Raw genomic sequence first — 15,613 nt, 5'->3', positions numbered from 1 at the left:
TCTTTCAGTTTAAATTATCAATTTCTAGAAGTTTAAATCAAGGACATTTAAACTAATCAAAGTCACTATGTGTGGTATTTTTATATGAGAAGATAGTCCTCGGAGTTGAAAGAACAAAAAAGATTGTCTTAAACTTGTTCACTCATCTTCACATGAAGGAAATAGCTGGTCTTCAGCAATTGACCTCCAATCATGAATATCTTTTCTCTGTTACAGCCCAAAGCACTCAGCAGCATCCAGTGGACAAAGACGCCCAAGACTTGTGATTGAGGAATGTCCTCTAACTTACGAGACACAAACAAATGACATAGCAAAAGAATTGATAGAAAAGGTACTACATATAAGTACATATTTCATGGGATTTTGAGAAGCATTTGGTATTTCTTCTTTATCCATTTCTTTTCTTATTTTAAAAAGAACAGGGCCGCTGGGCGCCGTTGGCTCACGCCTGTAATCTACTCAGGAGGCTGAGATCTGAGGATCATGGTTCAAAGCCAGACAGGCAGGAAAGTCTGTGAGACTCTTATCTCCAATAAAAAACCACTAGAAAGCCAGAAGTGGCATTGTAGCTCAAGTGGTAGAGTGCTCGCCTTGAGCTGAAGAGCTGAGGGACAGCGCCCAGGCCCAGAATTCAAGCCCCATGACCGACAAAAAAAAACCCAAAAAAACAAAAAATAAAAATAAAAAGAACAGTGCCTCACAAGATACTACGTTAAAAATGAACTATACAACTTGTAGGTGAGGATGGGAGGGGAAAACTGGGAGAGAGCGAGAGAAGGGGTGAGATTGTCTATAAAGAAATGCACATACTACCTGGCTTATGTAACTGTATCCCCTCCGTATATAGCCTTTATCACAACAACAAAAAATAAGAAAGAAAGAAAAAGAAAAAGAATACAGTGTGTACCTTGGTGCATGCCTGTAATCTGAGCTATTTAAGAGGCTGAGATCATAGAATCCTGGTTCAAATCCTGCCCAGGCTCAGTTCAAGAGACTCTGATATCCAATTAATCACCAAAATGCCAGAAGTGAAGTTGTAGTGTAGCCTGAGTTTAAATCTCAGTCCTGGCACAAAGGAGAGAGAGAGAGAGAGAGAATATTCAGGGTTTGTACCAAATTATACAGAGTTTAAAACATAAAATGAGGAACAATGAAACAGAGAAGACATATCAGAAAAAAAAGTTCAGTCACATGGAAGGGCTGGAGACATGGAACAAGTGCTAAAGTCCTGCCTAACAAACAGGAGGCCCTGAGTTTAAACCCAGTACTACTACAATAATAACAATAATAATAATAATAGGACAACATGAGGTAGCTCCAGTCTATATCCCAGCAATCAAAATGATTGAGGCTCTAGGTCAGCTTGGGCAAAAATTTAATGAGATACCATCTCAACCAATAGCTGACTATTATAGTTCATACCTATAATCTCATAAACAGGAGGATGATAATCTAGATCAGCCACAGCAAAAAGATGAGACCCTTAGCTCAAAGGATTAAAGAACAAAAGGGGCAAGAGTATGGCTTAAGTGGTGAGGTGTCTAAGTGCCAGGCCCTGAGCTCAAACCCCACACCGACACACGCAAAAATATTTTTTTGTTTGAAGGGAAATCTGCAATAAATGTGTCCTATGGGAGCCCCATTTTCAAAATATATAGGAAATGAGTATAAATGAAAGGGATATCCTGTCTCTTTGTTGTTGTTGTTGTTTTGGGTATTTATTTATTTATTTATTGGTCGTGGGGCCTGAACTCTGGGCCTGGGTGCTGTCCCTCAGTTCTTCAGCTCAAGGCTAGTGCTCTACCACTTAAACCACAGCACCACTTCCAGCTTTTTCTGTTTATGTGGCACTGAGGAATTGAACCCAGGGCCTCATGCATGCAAGGCAAGCACTCTACCACTAAGCCACCTTCCCAGCCCTCCTGTCTCATGTGTGTGTGTGCGCGCGCACGTGCGCGCGTGCGTGTGTGTGCGTGTGTGCACATGCGTGTGTGCGTGTGTGTGCATGCGCACATGTGTGTACACCTGTCCTAGGGCTTGAACTCAGGGCCTGGGCTCTGTCTCTGAGCTTTTCTGTTCAAAGCTAGCATGACCAATTGAGCCATAGCTCCACTTCAGGTTTTTTGATGGTTAATCGGAATCTCAGGGGCTTTCCTGCCCAGGCTGGCTTCAAACAGAAATCCTCAGATCTCAACCCCTAAGTAGTTAGGATTACAGGTGTGACCCACCAGTGCTTGGCCAGATACTCTTTTTTTTTTCCAGTCCTGGGGCTTGAACTCAGGGCCTGGGCACTGTCCCTGAGCTTCTTTTGCTCAAGGCTAGCACTCTACCACTTGAACCACAGCGTCACTTCCAGATTTTTCTGTTTATGTGGTACTGAGGAACTGAACCCAGGGCTTCATGCTTGCCTAGACATGGTAATTCCACCTGTAATTCCAGCTCTAAGGAGACTGAGGCAGGAGAAGGATCTCTAGTTCAAATTAAGACCCTGTCTTAAAACAAAAATAAATAAGATAAAAAGTTGTGAAACTTATTCGCTTGTTCATTGTTGCTGTCAAGCTTTATAGAACCATGTGTGTACGATTATCTGTGGTTTTTATACAGCCAGTCCAAGCAGTTAATAATATTTAAGTTTAAAGCCAGCATTCAATAAGCGCCTTTAGAAAGGGTCTTTGAGACTATAAACAGAATACACATACTGTTTACTACTACTATTCTGGGAAATGTTTTTCTGGGAATAAATCCACCCCAGACATCTTCTTTTGCAAACTAAAATACAGCTACTAATTTAGCCTAACTAAATAGCCCTTGGGGTCTTTATTTTGTATTTGGCTTCCTGGATACAGTGAAAGCTCTGCCTCAACAGGAAAGAACTGTTATTTCAGCAATTAGAGGAATGGGGTTATCTTATGAAGAGAAAAGGAAACAGCACATAAAATCTGAACCTTACCCTGGTGTGAATAAGAGCAATAGATGAATGCCAAATATTATTTTTGAGGGGCTGCCTAGTGTAAAGAGGGTTTTTGTTGTTGTTTTGTTTTGTATGTGTGTGTGTGTGTGTGTGTGTTAGTGCCAGTACTGGAGCTTGAATTCAGGCCCTCATGTCCTTGCTTGGCTTTTTCATTCAAGGCTGCTCTACCACGTAAGCCATGGCTCCACCTCCAGCCTTTACTGGTTAATTGGAGAGAAGAGTCTCACTAATTTGTGTTCCCTCTCTGGCTTCGAGCTACGATCATCAGATCTCAGCCTCCTGAGTAGTTAGGATTACAGAAGTGAGCCGCTAGTGTCTGGCTGGGCATTGCTCTTGATTTCTCTTCAGTTCTTCCTGGCATTTTTTTTCCATTCTAACTATAGATGTTTCCAATTACAACTTCCATCATAACTCTCTCTTACCACCCCAGGTAACATTTAAAATATTTAACTGAGCCAGGTGCTTGTGGCTTACACCTGTAATTCTAGCTACTCAGGAGGCTGAGATCTGAAGATCACGGTTCAAAGCCAGCCCAGGCAGGAAAATCATGAGACAGTTATCTCCAATTGACCACCAGAAAACTGGAAGTGGTAAAACTCTAGCCTTAAGCAAAGGAGCTTCAGGGGCAGCACCCAGACCATGAGTTCAAGCCCACAACTGACCAAAAATAAAATACTTAATTGAAATAGTTCAAAGAGCAACCATATAGAAAACATTACTACTTCATTTTAAATTATTTAACAAATACTTGTAGATCACCTATAATTGGAAGTGCTACAATATGCAAGAGCAGTCCCTGCCCTAAAAAGATCCACCAACTGAACACAGAAAAAAAGAATTACATACAGAGTGCTGGTGGATCACACCTATTATCCTAACTATTCAGGAGGCTGAGATCTGAGGATCGCAGTTCAAAGCCAACCAGGCAGGAAAGTCTGTGAGACTCTTAACTCCAATTAGCCACCTGAAAACCAGAAGCAGCACTGTAGCTCAAGTGGCAGAGTGCTTGCCTTGAGCTGAAGAGCTGAGGGACAGCACCCAGGCCCAGAGTTCAAGCGCCATCACACACACACACACACACACACATACACACATACACACACACACACAAATTACACATAAATAGAATTTTTAAATAAAGCAGAAACAGAAGAAAATACATTAAATTTACAAATTTACAGTCTACATTCAAAGGAATCTAAATCTTACAAATATATCAATGCTAAAAGTGCTTGAATATGAAAATAATCACTTTAAGAGAATTTGTTTTAAGGGATAGAGCACCTACCTAGCAAGTTCTAAGATTGAGTTCAAACTCAAAAATGAGAGAGGCGGGAGCTAGTGGCTCACACCTGTAATCTTAGTAACTCAGGAGGCTGAGATCTGAGGATTAAAATTCAAAGTCCTTGGGGCAGAAATATCCTTGAGACTCTTATCTCCAAGGGAAGGCAAGAAGGAGAGAGGGAAAGAGAAAATAACCACTCTTAAGATATTCTTGGCCGGGTGCTGGTGGCTCATGCCTGTCATCCTAGCTACTCAGGAGGCAGAGATCTGAGGTTCACGGTTCAAAGCCAGCTGGGGGCAGGAAAGTCTGTGATACTCTTATCTCCAATAAACCACCAGAAAACCAGAAGTGGCACTGTAGCTCAAGTGGTAGAACGCTGGCCTTGAGCTGAAGACCTGAGGGACAGCGCTCAGGCCCAGAGTTCAAGCCCCACAACCACCAAAAAAAAAAAAAAGAAAGAAAGAAAGGAAAAGAAAAACAAGATATTCTTTTTTTGGTGGGGGGGTCCGGTCGTGGGACCTGAACTCTGGGCCTGGGCGCTGTCCCTCAGCTCTTCAGCTCAAGGCTAGCACTCTACCACTTGAGCCCTGTGGCCACTTCTGGCTTTTTCTTTTTGCTTATGTGGGGCTAAGGAATTGAACCCAGGGCCTCAGGCATGCAAGGCAAGCGCTTTACCACTGAGCCACCTTCCCAGCCCAAAACAAGATATTCTTTAGATATTTCTCTGGCATTATATCATCTGTTTCACAATTTCTATTCTTTTTAATCAACAGGATTGAATTTATTATATGTATCTTAGACCGGATAAAAGACACCAATATTAAGTTGAAATATATAAAGATCAGAAAGTTTCATTGGAACTGCTATGAATTAAGCTTATGTTTTATGTACACATCTACAAAAATTAGTCTTTGATATTTTCCCTATCAACATCAAGCAAATAATGCTCTGTATGCTTTTAGGGGTTTTTTGTTTTTATATTTTTCCTTTTTGTTTTTCCAACCAAGACTGGGACTCCAACTCTCTATCTGATGCTTTATAGTCATTGACAGGTGCAGTACCACCTGAGCCATACCTCCAACTCCTGTGTTTTTGCAGTTAAGTCAATGTCTCCTCTAATCATGAAGATGTATATGTTAGTGTTATTTTGGAGGCGTTCTACAATAATTCTTAACTTTGCTCCAACTGGAAAGATCATTGCTTCAAAAATCATGTATAAAATTCCAAATTTTTCCCAAACAATGATTGCTGTTTTTATAATTTCTGAAGTATATTCTTTCTCTTAAAGACCAGTGTTATTTTTTTAGGTGATTAATTAGTTCATGGATGTGTCCTTAGTTACTGGTCAATTCATTCTCTTCTAATAGTTTCCTCAATAAAGCTAAAATTTAACTGATAAATTAACCTACCTAAATGGAGTGAACATTCTGTTCTGCCATCTCTCTGTAAACCTCAGATTAATGTTGCTGCTAAAAGAGGAATGAGATTTGTTGGATTTATATCCCACCATTCTTCACTATCTAAATGTTGTAATGGGACCAGCCATGACGGAGACATAGAACCAATGCTGCGTGTGAGACACAGTCCGGATGAAAACTGCAGAAGTTGGAATGAAGGAACCTTAAGCAGGCAATCATCTAAAAGCAGAATTGAAGAAGACCCTCATCACGAAAGCCTACAGTGTCAAATTGAACAAAATGGCAGCCCCAGCTCCCCTAAACCCAAAACCGGAGAAGGTAATAGTCAAGATAAATAGAATATATTCTTAGATTACGTTTAGCCAAATGCACTTTCTGGAAGTTTTCAAAAGGAAATTTGAGGCCAAGTAAATTTCTAAAGAGGATAAAGTCTAAATGAACTAACATAAACTTGCAATTTTTTTAAAAAACAATTCTTGTATCTGGAAATATTGCAAAGCAGTGATTCAGACCTTATGTCTCTCTAACTGGTCCTGTAACTTTGTGCTGAAGATCAGTTTCTAAAACTCCGTTCCTGAATAGAGAGTTGTGCATGTGCCAAAAAACTGAATTGATGACAAGGAAAGCTGTTGTAATTTATGTTTGTCCTTATAAACAGCGTGGGAAAATTCTAGTTTGGACCTTGTACATTTCATAGATGATTTTCACCTCTGAAATTAATTGATTTTCATTCATCGTCAACTAGAATATGAAAATAGCACAACATGATGAAACAATTTTTATAACAATAGTCCTGCAACCTAATATAACTTTTAACAATTGTTTTGTTCTTCTTTGCCAACTAGCAAGTTTTCCCATGAAATTGAAATTATTTGTTGACTGTTCAAGGTTTTCTGATACCTTTACAGGCATGCTTTATGAAAAGCACTTCCAAAGAAAATCGAAGCTGTCATACAGCTTTTAACAGCACAGGCTCTGGAGTTTAATGATGTTTCCTTTTCTTTATATATGAAAGGTAATTGTAGGACTTCCCTCACAGAGTTCTGGTGGAAAGTAAATAAAAGAGTTCTACAGAGTGTCCAATGCCTGGCAGAAATAAGCTCTAGAAAGCTAATTGCTATTAACTGAGCCTTTGATCCCACATCCTGTGCAGGACAGAGATCCACCTGACCATATGGGCACGATCTCCTGAAGGAAGAATATTTCCAACTCATCATCTGGACCTCACCACCACACTCGCGCGTCACCAGTTCCTTAACTAACAACTGCCCTGGTTTTTCTGTGATGTGAAAATCATTTTTTAAAAAAAGTAAGAGTGAGCAATAGTTACTAGAGTGTAATCAAAGAGCTATTCTCTATATTCTATTCAGATCTGCCTTCAAACTCTACGCTGGTTTCCCCCTTGAGTTTCACCAAATGGGGTGTCTACTTCTAGTCTTTTAAGTCCTAAGTTCAATATGCTACTTAGTTACATACTTCCTAATAACTGTTGTATTATAGTTACCCTTGAATAAAGAAGGGGATCACGGAAGTATGTACAAGACCTGATGGAGTATCTAGTGAAACTGTGAATCTAAATACTTTGTCTGTAATACAAGTGATATTCAACTTCCTAGCCGGGTACTGGTGACTCATCCCTGTAATCCTAGCTACTTGGAGGCTGAGATTTGAGGATCACAGTTCAAAGCTATTTCAGTAGGACAAGAAAAATGTTTGTTACAACAGACAATGGAAGCAATGTGTATGTCCATCAAAAGGGAGAAGTTAGTTGAATGTAAAACTAAATAAATAAAAACTATATAGATATTTACATTTCAAGGGCAAAATGTTGAATTTTTAAAATCAATTATAGGACTAGGGTATTGTTTAACAGTAGATCACTTAGCATGCATGTCTCCCTGGGTTCAATCCCAACACCACATATACACACATACCAAAAAAAGGTATAGATTAACATAGAACAGTATAATATTATTGAAATTTAAAATTTTTTAACTGAAAAACATGTGTATGATGTTTTTAGATTACATAGACTTATAAATAAGTGTTGGAAAAAATAAAAGCTTTCAAGAGAATGATAAACACCAGATTCATTGCTGTAGCTATGTCTGGAGATAGAATCAGCAACTACATACTACTACATACATGCCACATAGTAGCCACAGTGTGTCCATGTCTTGAAGCTAATATGGCTTGCTAACATTTGATTAAGTGAATGGCAAGTGCTTTTACTGTTCTCTGTACTTCTTTGTATGCTTGAAATATCTCATGATTAATTTTTTAACTTTTAAGAATCTTTAATGAAGCTGGGCATGGTAGTTCAGTCCTGTAATGCTAGCTACTCAGGAGGGAGCAATCAAGAGGATGATAATTCAAGGCCATCAGGGCAAAAAAAGTTCTCAACTAATAGAATAGGTAGACAGTGTGTGGTAGAATATGCACGCCTTCCCAGACCTTCAGGAAACATAATAGCATAGCAACATGGGCACAAATACGAGACTAACTAAATAACTAAAGCAAAAAGAGCTGGGAGCATGGGTGAAGTAGTAATGTATCTGCCTGGAAAAAATTCAGTACCACCAAAAACAAGAATCTTTTATTAATAGAATTATAATTATCCCCTTTCCTCCTTCTGAATGCCTCTCTCCAGATAACAAGTTGTATACAGTCTTCAATGTTTTTGATGATGACTCGACCTGCTGGACCTATCAGGAAGGCATCCTGTCAATGAAAATAACAAGAAAAGGATCCATCATCAGTACACTTGACGCTGATTGGCTAGAATTAACTACCTTTTATTATAAGCAAGGCTTGTCTCTAACTGATTCTTTTGTATGCTGGGAGACCTCTAAAGGTACATTTCATGTTAATGATATATTTATCTAAAGAATGTGGACTTGCCAGGTGTTGGTGGCTCATGCCTATAATCCTAACTACTCAGGAGGCTGAGATCTGAGGATTGCGTTCAAAGCCAGCCCAGGCAGGAAAGTACATGAGACTCTTATCTCCAATTAACCACCAGAAAACTGGAAGTGGCGCTGTGGCTCAAAGTGGTACAGTGCTTTCCTTGAGCTGAAGAGCTGAGGGACAGTGCCCAGGACAGAGTTCAAACCCCATGACAGACAAAAAAGGGCGGGGGCATGGGGACTTTGTCAAAGCTGGTAAAAATGATTTTGCCTCTAGAGTTTCATGGCTGAAAGAACAGCTATTACTCCAAGGAAATAGATTCAACTTGTCATACAGCTGTGTCACTTTGGTTTAAAGTTTACCCACAGTGAGATCAACTGGACACCAATGTATACTCCAGACTTGCTATGTAATGTTTGCTGTTGGATTGGAACCTTCGGGACCCACTGTGGGATAAACTAGAAGGGTTTCACAAATACAACATGCTAGAGTACTGCAACAAGGAAGTTCATGTTGGCATTTCACAACTAATGCTCACATTTATCATATTATCCCAAGTTTTGGACATTATCATGTCCTACTGAGTATATAACTAATACATACCTGACTCGACAGTTTGTATAGAATTCTAGGCAATCTTAATTCTTTCAGAGAAGATCTTGATCCTGTATTTACTTTGGTTTCTCTTTATTAACCTGCCCTGGAATTTCTCATTTAGATACATTGGAGTAGAGATACATTAGTGTCTGTTGCAAAAATGATGAAACATTTTCCCAAATAAACCTGAGTTCAAGCCCCATGATCAACAAGAAAGAAAGAAAGAAAGAAGGAAGGAAGGAAGGAAGAAAGAGAAAGAAAGTTGGTTCAAATATGGTGATACATGCTTGTAATCTCAGCATTCAGAAAGCTGAAGCAGGAGGATCACAACGCTAAGGCCATACTGAGCCATAATCCTATCTTTACAAAAGAAAAAGAAAACAAAGGAGAAAAGGAGGAAGTGAAGGAGGGAAAGTGAATTAAAGAGGAGGAAGAGAGAAAAAAGAGGAGGAAGAGAAAGAGAGAAAATAATAAGAAAAGGAAGAAGAAGAACGAGGAAGAAGGAGAGAAAGAAGGGGAAAAGGAGGAATCCCACTGTATCTAGACTCAGGATTTCTTTATTTCTGGTGTTAGTTTTGTTTCCCACCACTGCAGCTTGGTACTTTTAGAGAACATCTAGTTGGATATTAGTTCTCTCTCTTTCTTTCTCTCTCTCTCTCTCCCTGCCGCCCTCCCTCCCCAGCCCCACCCTCCTTTCTCTTTCTCCTCTCTTCTCCACTCCCAGAAAAGTTAAACTTGGATTCATTTCAATTTTTGGTCTGTAATGAACTGCCTAAGGAAAAGCATCTTTTCACCATCTCTCAGGCATCCCCGCCTTGAGCCATGCCTGATGAAAATAAAATTAGCCACAGCAGCTACCAGCCAGAGACACTGTGAGGCTTTTGTTCTTCCAGCTTTAGAACTACTGAGAAAGCCCTGGAGAGGCTCTCCGTCTCTCCTCCACCCTGGAATGTCTCATTAGGCATTTTACATTGCTGACCAACCATGCCAAGCCCCCACTGAGCCACCTCAGGCTGTGGGGTCTTGCCATTGGGTGTGTCCTTTGGGACTTCCCCAGGAGAATGCGAGGAAATAGTGAGCAATGTCTGTGTGGCTGAGAGAAGTGAGTCCGAGGAAACAGGGCTGAATTGGTTGCTTTGTTCTGAGATGCTGGATGCTTGACATCTAAAGCACATGAGGAGACAATGCATATGTTGTTCTGTCTTGCTTTTGTCCTCATCCCAAATACCACCAAGAGATATGGCAGTACAAAACCTGACTTGACATTGCTCAGAAATTTAAATATAGTACATCACAAATCACATCGAATAAAATACTTTCGCAAAGAAACAGAGAGAGAGGTAGTAAAGAACTTCTTTTCTAAAGTACCTACTTCATCAAGGTCCTGGAGGACAGGTTATAAGATCTGGGAAGCTCCCCTACTCACTCAGTAGTCTTTCCTGGATTTTTGTTGTTTTTGGTTTGGGTTTTGTTTTGTTTTGTTGTTTGTTTTTTTTCTGCCAGTACTAGGGCCTGAACTCAAGACCTGGCACTGTCCCTGAAGTTTTTTGTTCAAGGCTAGCACTCTACCATTTGAGCCACAGCTCCACTTCTGGCTTTTGGGTGGTTAATTGGAGATAAGAATCTTGTGGACTTTCCTGCTGGGCTGACTTTGAATTGTAATCCTCAGATCTCACGTCCTGAGTAGCTAGGATTGCAGACATGAGTGCCTAGCTGACTCTTGTGTTTTTAAAAGCTCCTGAAAACACACACATGCACACACGCACGCACACGCACACACACACACACACACACATATACATTGAGGTTCCTATACTTCATCTGCAAACAAAACAACCCTCCTTTAGTCTGCCACAATGTAAAGCTATATTTTGATTATTTATTATTTTCAGATTTCTTCACTTGATACTCATTTCAGATCATCTCAGTGAGGTGGGATAGAGTAATGACGTTGAATCCTGTATGTCTTCATCACCCAGAGAGATATGCATGTGACATGCCCTATGCCAGGCACGTGGTTTACTGTCAGGGAGTCAGCATGTGGCTTCAGGGAATCCGACTATGAAGATGTCAAAATGTATACATGTAATTTCAAAATTAACAAAAGTGTTGTGGCCATGTATGGTGGCTCACGCCCATAATATCATTCATCTCCTTTTCCATAGGAGGAAATTGAGGCATAGAGATGTGTAATAACATTTGAGGAACTACAAAATAGTGCAGCCACCTGGGTGACAGGAATGTTCTTCATCAGCAGCCAAGACATTTATTTCCATTGCGTTGTTAAAGACTTAAAGGAGGAGCTGTGCTGTGATTCACATTTATTTCTTTAGTTAGTTTTGATGCTGGCAGTGGGGCTAGAACTCAGGGCCTCACATTCTTTTTTTTTTTTTGAAAAGGTGATGAGCAGGAGGGTTACAGTTACATAGGTAAGGCAATAAGTTCATTTGTTTTTAACCATTATTACCCCATCTCTTTATCTCCCACTTTTCCCTCTCCATCCCCCCCCCCACACACACAATTTGCAATGTTCATATCCCACATAGTGTCAAGTGAGTTTCAATGTTGCTTGGTTCATCCGTTGTTCTGCTGTTTCTGTGATTCCCTTTCACATATTGCCTTTTCTATTATGCAAAACACGAGATGCAAAAAACTAAGAGATATGAAGAAAGGAAAAAACAACAGAGAAAAAGAACAAACTATATATAGGGTCTAATGAGACCTTCTAGTTTGTTTCCATAAGTTGGAGTACATGTTAATATGTTTCATTATGTATAGACCTATACACTAAGCACTTAGGTTTGTTTGTTTTGATGGTTATGGGACTTGAACTCAGGGCCTGGGCACTGTCCCTGAGCTTCTTTTGCTCAAGGCTAGCACTCTACCGCTTGAGTCATAGCGCCACTTCTGGCTTTTTCTGCTTATGTGATGCTGAGGAATTGAACCCAGGGCTTCATGCATGGGAGGCAAGCTCTCTACCACTGAGCCACCTTCCCAGCCCTAAGAACTTGGGTTATTGAGAGCCCTGTTAAGAAAATCATATACATAGCTGGGCGCTGGTGGCTCACACCTGTAATCCTAGCTACTCAGGAGGCTGAGATCTGAGGATCGAGGTTCAAAGCCAGCCCAGGCAGGAGAGACCGTGAGACTCCTATCTCCATTAAACCACCAGAAAACCGGAAGTGGCTCTGTAGCTCAAGTGGTAGAGCGCTCACCTTGAGCTGAAGAGCTGAGGGACAGCACCCAGGCCCAGAGTTCAAGCCCCATGACCAACAAAAAAAAAAGAAAATCATATACATATTCTAGTTCTGATAAATGAGGGAGATCATGCAACCTGCTTTTCTTTGGGTATGGCTTAATTAACATAACTTTTTCCAAGTCCTTCTGTTTCCTTATGGATGGAACAATGTTATTCGTTTTTGTTGTTGATGGTGGTGGTGGTCGTCCTGTGGCTTGAACTCTAGGCCTGGACACTGTCCCTCAGCTCTTCAGCTCAAAGCTAGTGCTCTACCACTTGAGCCACAGCACCACTTCCAGCTTTTTCTGCTTATGGGGTGCTGAGGACTCAAACTCAGGGCCTCATATATGCCAGGCAAGCACTCTACCACTGAGCCACCTTCCCAGCCCCAGTGTTATTCTTTTTGATGGAAGCATAGAATTCCATTGTGTATATGTATCATATTTTCTTGATCCATTCATCGACTGAGGGTCATTTGGGTTGGTTCCATATCTTGGCTATGCTAAATAGTGCTGCGATGAACATTGTTCTACTGGTGGCTTTAGTGTGGCCTTGTTTGTGGTCATTTGGGTAAATTCCCAGAAGTGGGACTGCTGGGTCATAAGGGAGCTCTATGTGAAGTCTTTTGAGGAACCTCCACACTGCTTTCCAAAGCGATAAACAAGTTTGCATTCCTACCAACAGTGTGGTCGTATATAGCGTTCCCCTCTGGTCACATTCCCCACCAGCATCTGTTGTTGTTAGATTTATTATAGCCATTCTAACTGGTATAAGGTGGAATCACAATGTTGTTTTGATTTGTATTTCTTTTATAGCCAGAAATGTTGAGCAATTCTTCATGTGTCTCTTGGCTATTCGTATTTCCTCTTCAGAGAGGTCTCTTTTAAGGTCTTTAGCCCGCTTTTTAATGGGGTGGTTGTTTCTTTGGGGGTTTGTTTTAGGGGAATTTAATTTCTTGAGCTGTTGGTATATTTTAGATATGAGACCCTTGTCTGTTGCATGGGTGGTGAAGATCTCGAGTCTGTGGGGTTTCCATATATTTTGCTAGCTATGTCCTTTGTCATGCAGAAGCTGTGCAGTTTAATGCAGTCCCATTTATCCAACCTTTCTTTAGTTTGTTGTGCTTCTGGGTCTTTATTAAGAAAGATTCGACCTGGGCCAAGGAGCCCTAGTGTTTCTCTTATTTCTTCTTATAATATTTTCAAGGTATCTATGTTTATCTCGAGGCCTTTGATCCATTTAGAGTTGATTCTGGTGCAGGGTGATATATAAGGATCTAACTTTAGTGTTTAACCAATTCTGGCAGCACAATTTAGTGAAGATGCTGTTTTTCTTCCATCTTTTTTTTTTTTTTTTTTTGACAATCATGGGGTTTGAACTCTGGGCTTGGGCGCTGTTCCTAAGCTTTTCAGCTCAAGGTAAGCGCTCTACAACTTGAGCCACAATGCCACTTCCAGTTTTCTAGTGGTTTGTTGGAGATAAGAGTCTCTCGGACTTTCCTGCCTGGGCTGGCTTTGAACCATGATCCTTAGATCTCAGTCTCCTGAGTAGCTAGGATAACAGGCATGAGCCAATGGCGCCAGGCAAGGGCCTCCCATTCTTGCTTAGCTTTTTTCACTCAAGTGGTGCTCCACCATTTGAACCACCCTTCCAGTTCTGGCTTTGTTCTGGTCAATTAAATATTAACCAGTGTCAAAGTCTTTCCTATCTGGGCAGGATCCTCAGATCTGTCTTCTGAGTAGCTAGGATTACAAGTCTGAGCCACCAGCAACCCATTTGATTCACATTTTTAAAGCACATCATTGGCATCACTTCTGGAAATGGATTTCAGAGGACAAGAGTGGTTGTGAGGGGCTGATAGGAGACCCACCTTGATAGGAGACCCACCGGATAGGAGACATATACCTTGTTCCTAGGGAAGTGGGGGTCGACCTGGAGAGAAGTAGATGGGCTGAGATAAATTTCCATATAGGATGTGCATGAAGAGTGGCAATTTTGTAACTGTCGGCTTTCCATATCAGAGATGGTCCTGGGTCCACCCATAAGCAGTTTAATCGCAAAGATAATATATGGACCAGAAATGCTCATGTGAGTTGTTACTGTTCCTCCATTTACAGGAATGTCAATGTCTTATCTAGGCAAAGTTCATGTGCAAAGATGACATGTTCAAGCTGGGGGCCGTACATGCCTGTCAATCCTAGCAACTCAGGAGGTTGAGATCTGAGGGTTGAGGTTGAAAGCCAGCCCAAACAGGAGGAAAGTGCATAGGACTCTTATCTCCAAATAACCAGAAAAAGCTGGAAATGGAGCTGTGTCTCAAATGGAAGAGCACCAGCCTTGAGTGAAAAATCTATGGATCAGAGCCCAAGCCCTGAGTTCAAGCCCCACTACTGGTGTCCACAGATAGAAGTGCTCATGCACACAGAGAGAAAAAAAAAAGTCACATATCCAGAGAAGTAAAAACATTCCCCAGGAATTCTTCAAGCTTGGACATTTTTTTTTTGGGGGGGGGGGTCCAGTCGTGGGGCCTGAACTCTGGGCCTGGGCACTGTCCCTCAGCTCTTCAGCTCAAGGCGAGCGCTCTACCACTTGAGTCACAGCGCCACTTCCGGCTTTTTTCTTTTTGCTTATGTGGTGCTGAGGAATCGAACCCAGGGCCTACTGCATGCAAGGCAAGCGCTCTACCACCGAGCTACCTTCCCAGCCCCAAGCTTGGACATTTTAAGCAGGGTCCAGGAACCCTTAGTATATTCAGCCAGGGAATATAAGGCCACACTTCAGGATAAACCTCTGGTAATACTGAATTAAAAAAAATATATATATGCCTGAGAAACAGAGTCAGGCAAGGGCCTTGTGACTTTTTCATACCATGCTCCCAGAATATCCTACATTTGTAGAGCACGTGGGTGGTAACTCTGCTCCGGGCAGGAGGGGGCGCCCTGGGTCTCCGCATACCTGGTTTCAGCACACCTGTGGACCAAGGCACACTGGTTGGGAAACTCTGGATCCTGAAATGTGAAGTGGTGTTAAGTAGATAATTGTGCTGCATTACCACTTCATAAACTGCTTTGTTAAATTCCAAAACAATTCAATATATAACCTGAAAAATTAAGAAAAGTGGGGCTAGGAATATAGCTTAGTAGTAAAGTGCTTGCCTAGCACGCATGAGGCCCTGGGTTCGATTCCTCAGTACCACA

The 15,613-nt window shown here is 41.2% G+C and overlaps 1 protein-coding gene across 2 annotated transcripts in view; it reads left to right on the top strand.

Moving 5' to 3' along the window:
- Positions 1 to 15,613, top strand: part of Rftn2 (raftlin family member 2) — a 60,624-nt gene that overhangs the window by 14,755 nt on the left and 30,256 nt on the right. The window contains exons 3-5 of one of the 2 annotated variants that reach the window (XM_013031921.1): positions 217 to 331; positions 5,713 to 5,992; positions 8,325 to 8,528. In XM_013031921.1, the coding sequence (XP_012887375.1) occupies positions 217 to 331; positions 5,713 to 5,992; positions 8,325 to 8,528 (599 nt within the window). The remainder of the gene's footprint in view (positions 1 to 216; positions 332 to 5,712; positions 5,993 to 8,324; positions 8,529 to 15,613) is intronic. The other variant, XM_013031996.1, reaches the window with a different exon arrangement.

The sequence above is a fragment of the Dipodomys ordii genome, unplaced genomic scaffold, assembly GCF_000151885.1.
Source record: "Dipodomys ordii isolate 6190 unplaced genomic scaffold, Dord_2.0 Scaffold1, whole genome shotgun sequence".
NCBI lineage: Eukaryota > Metazoa > Chordata > Mammalia > Rodentia > Heteromyidae > Dipodomys > Dipodomys ordii.
This window is presented reverse-complemented; position numbering and strand designations above follow the sequence as displayed.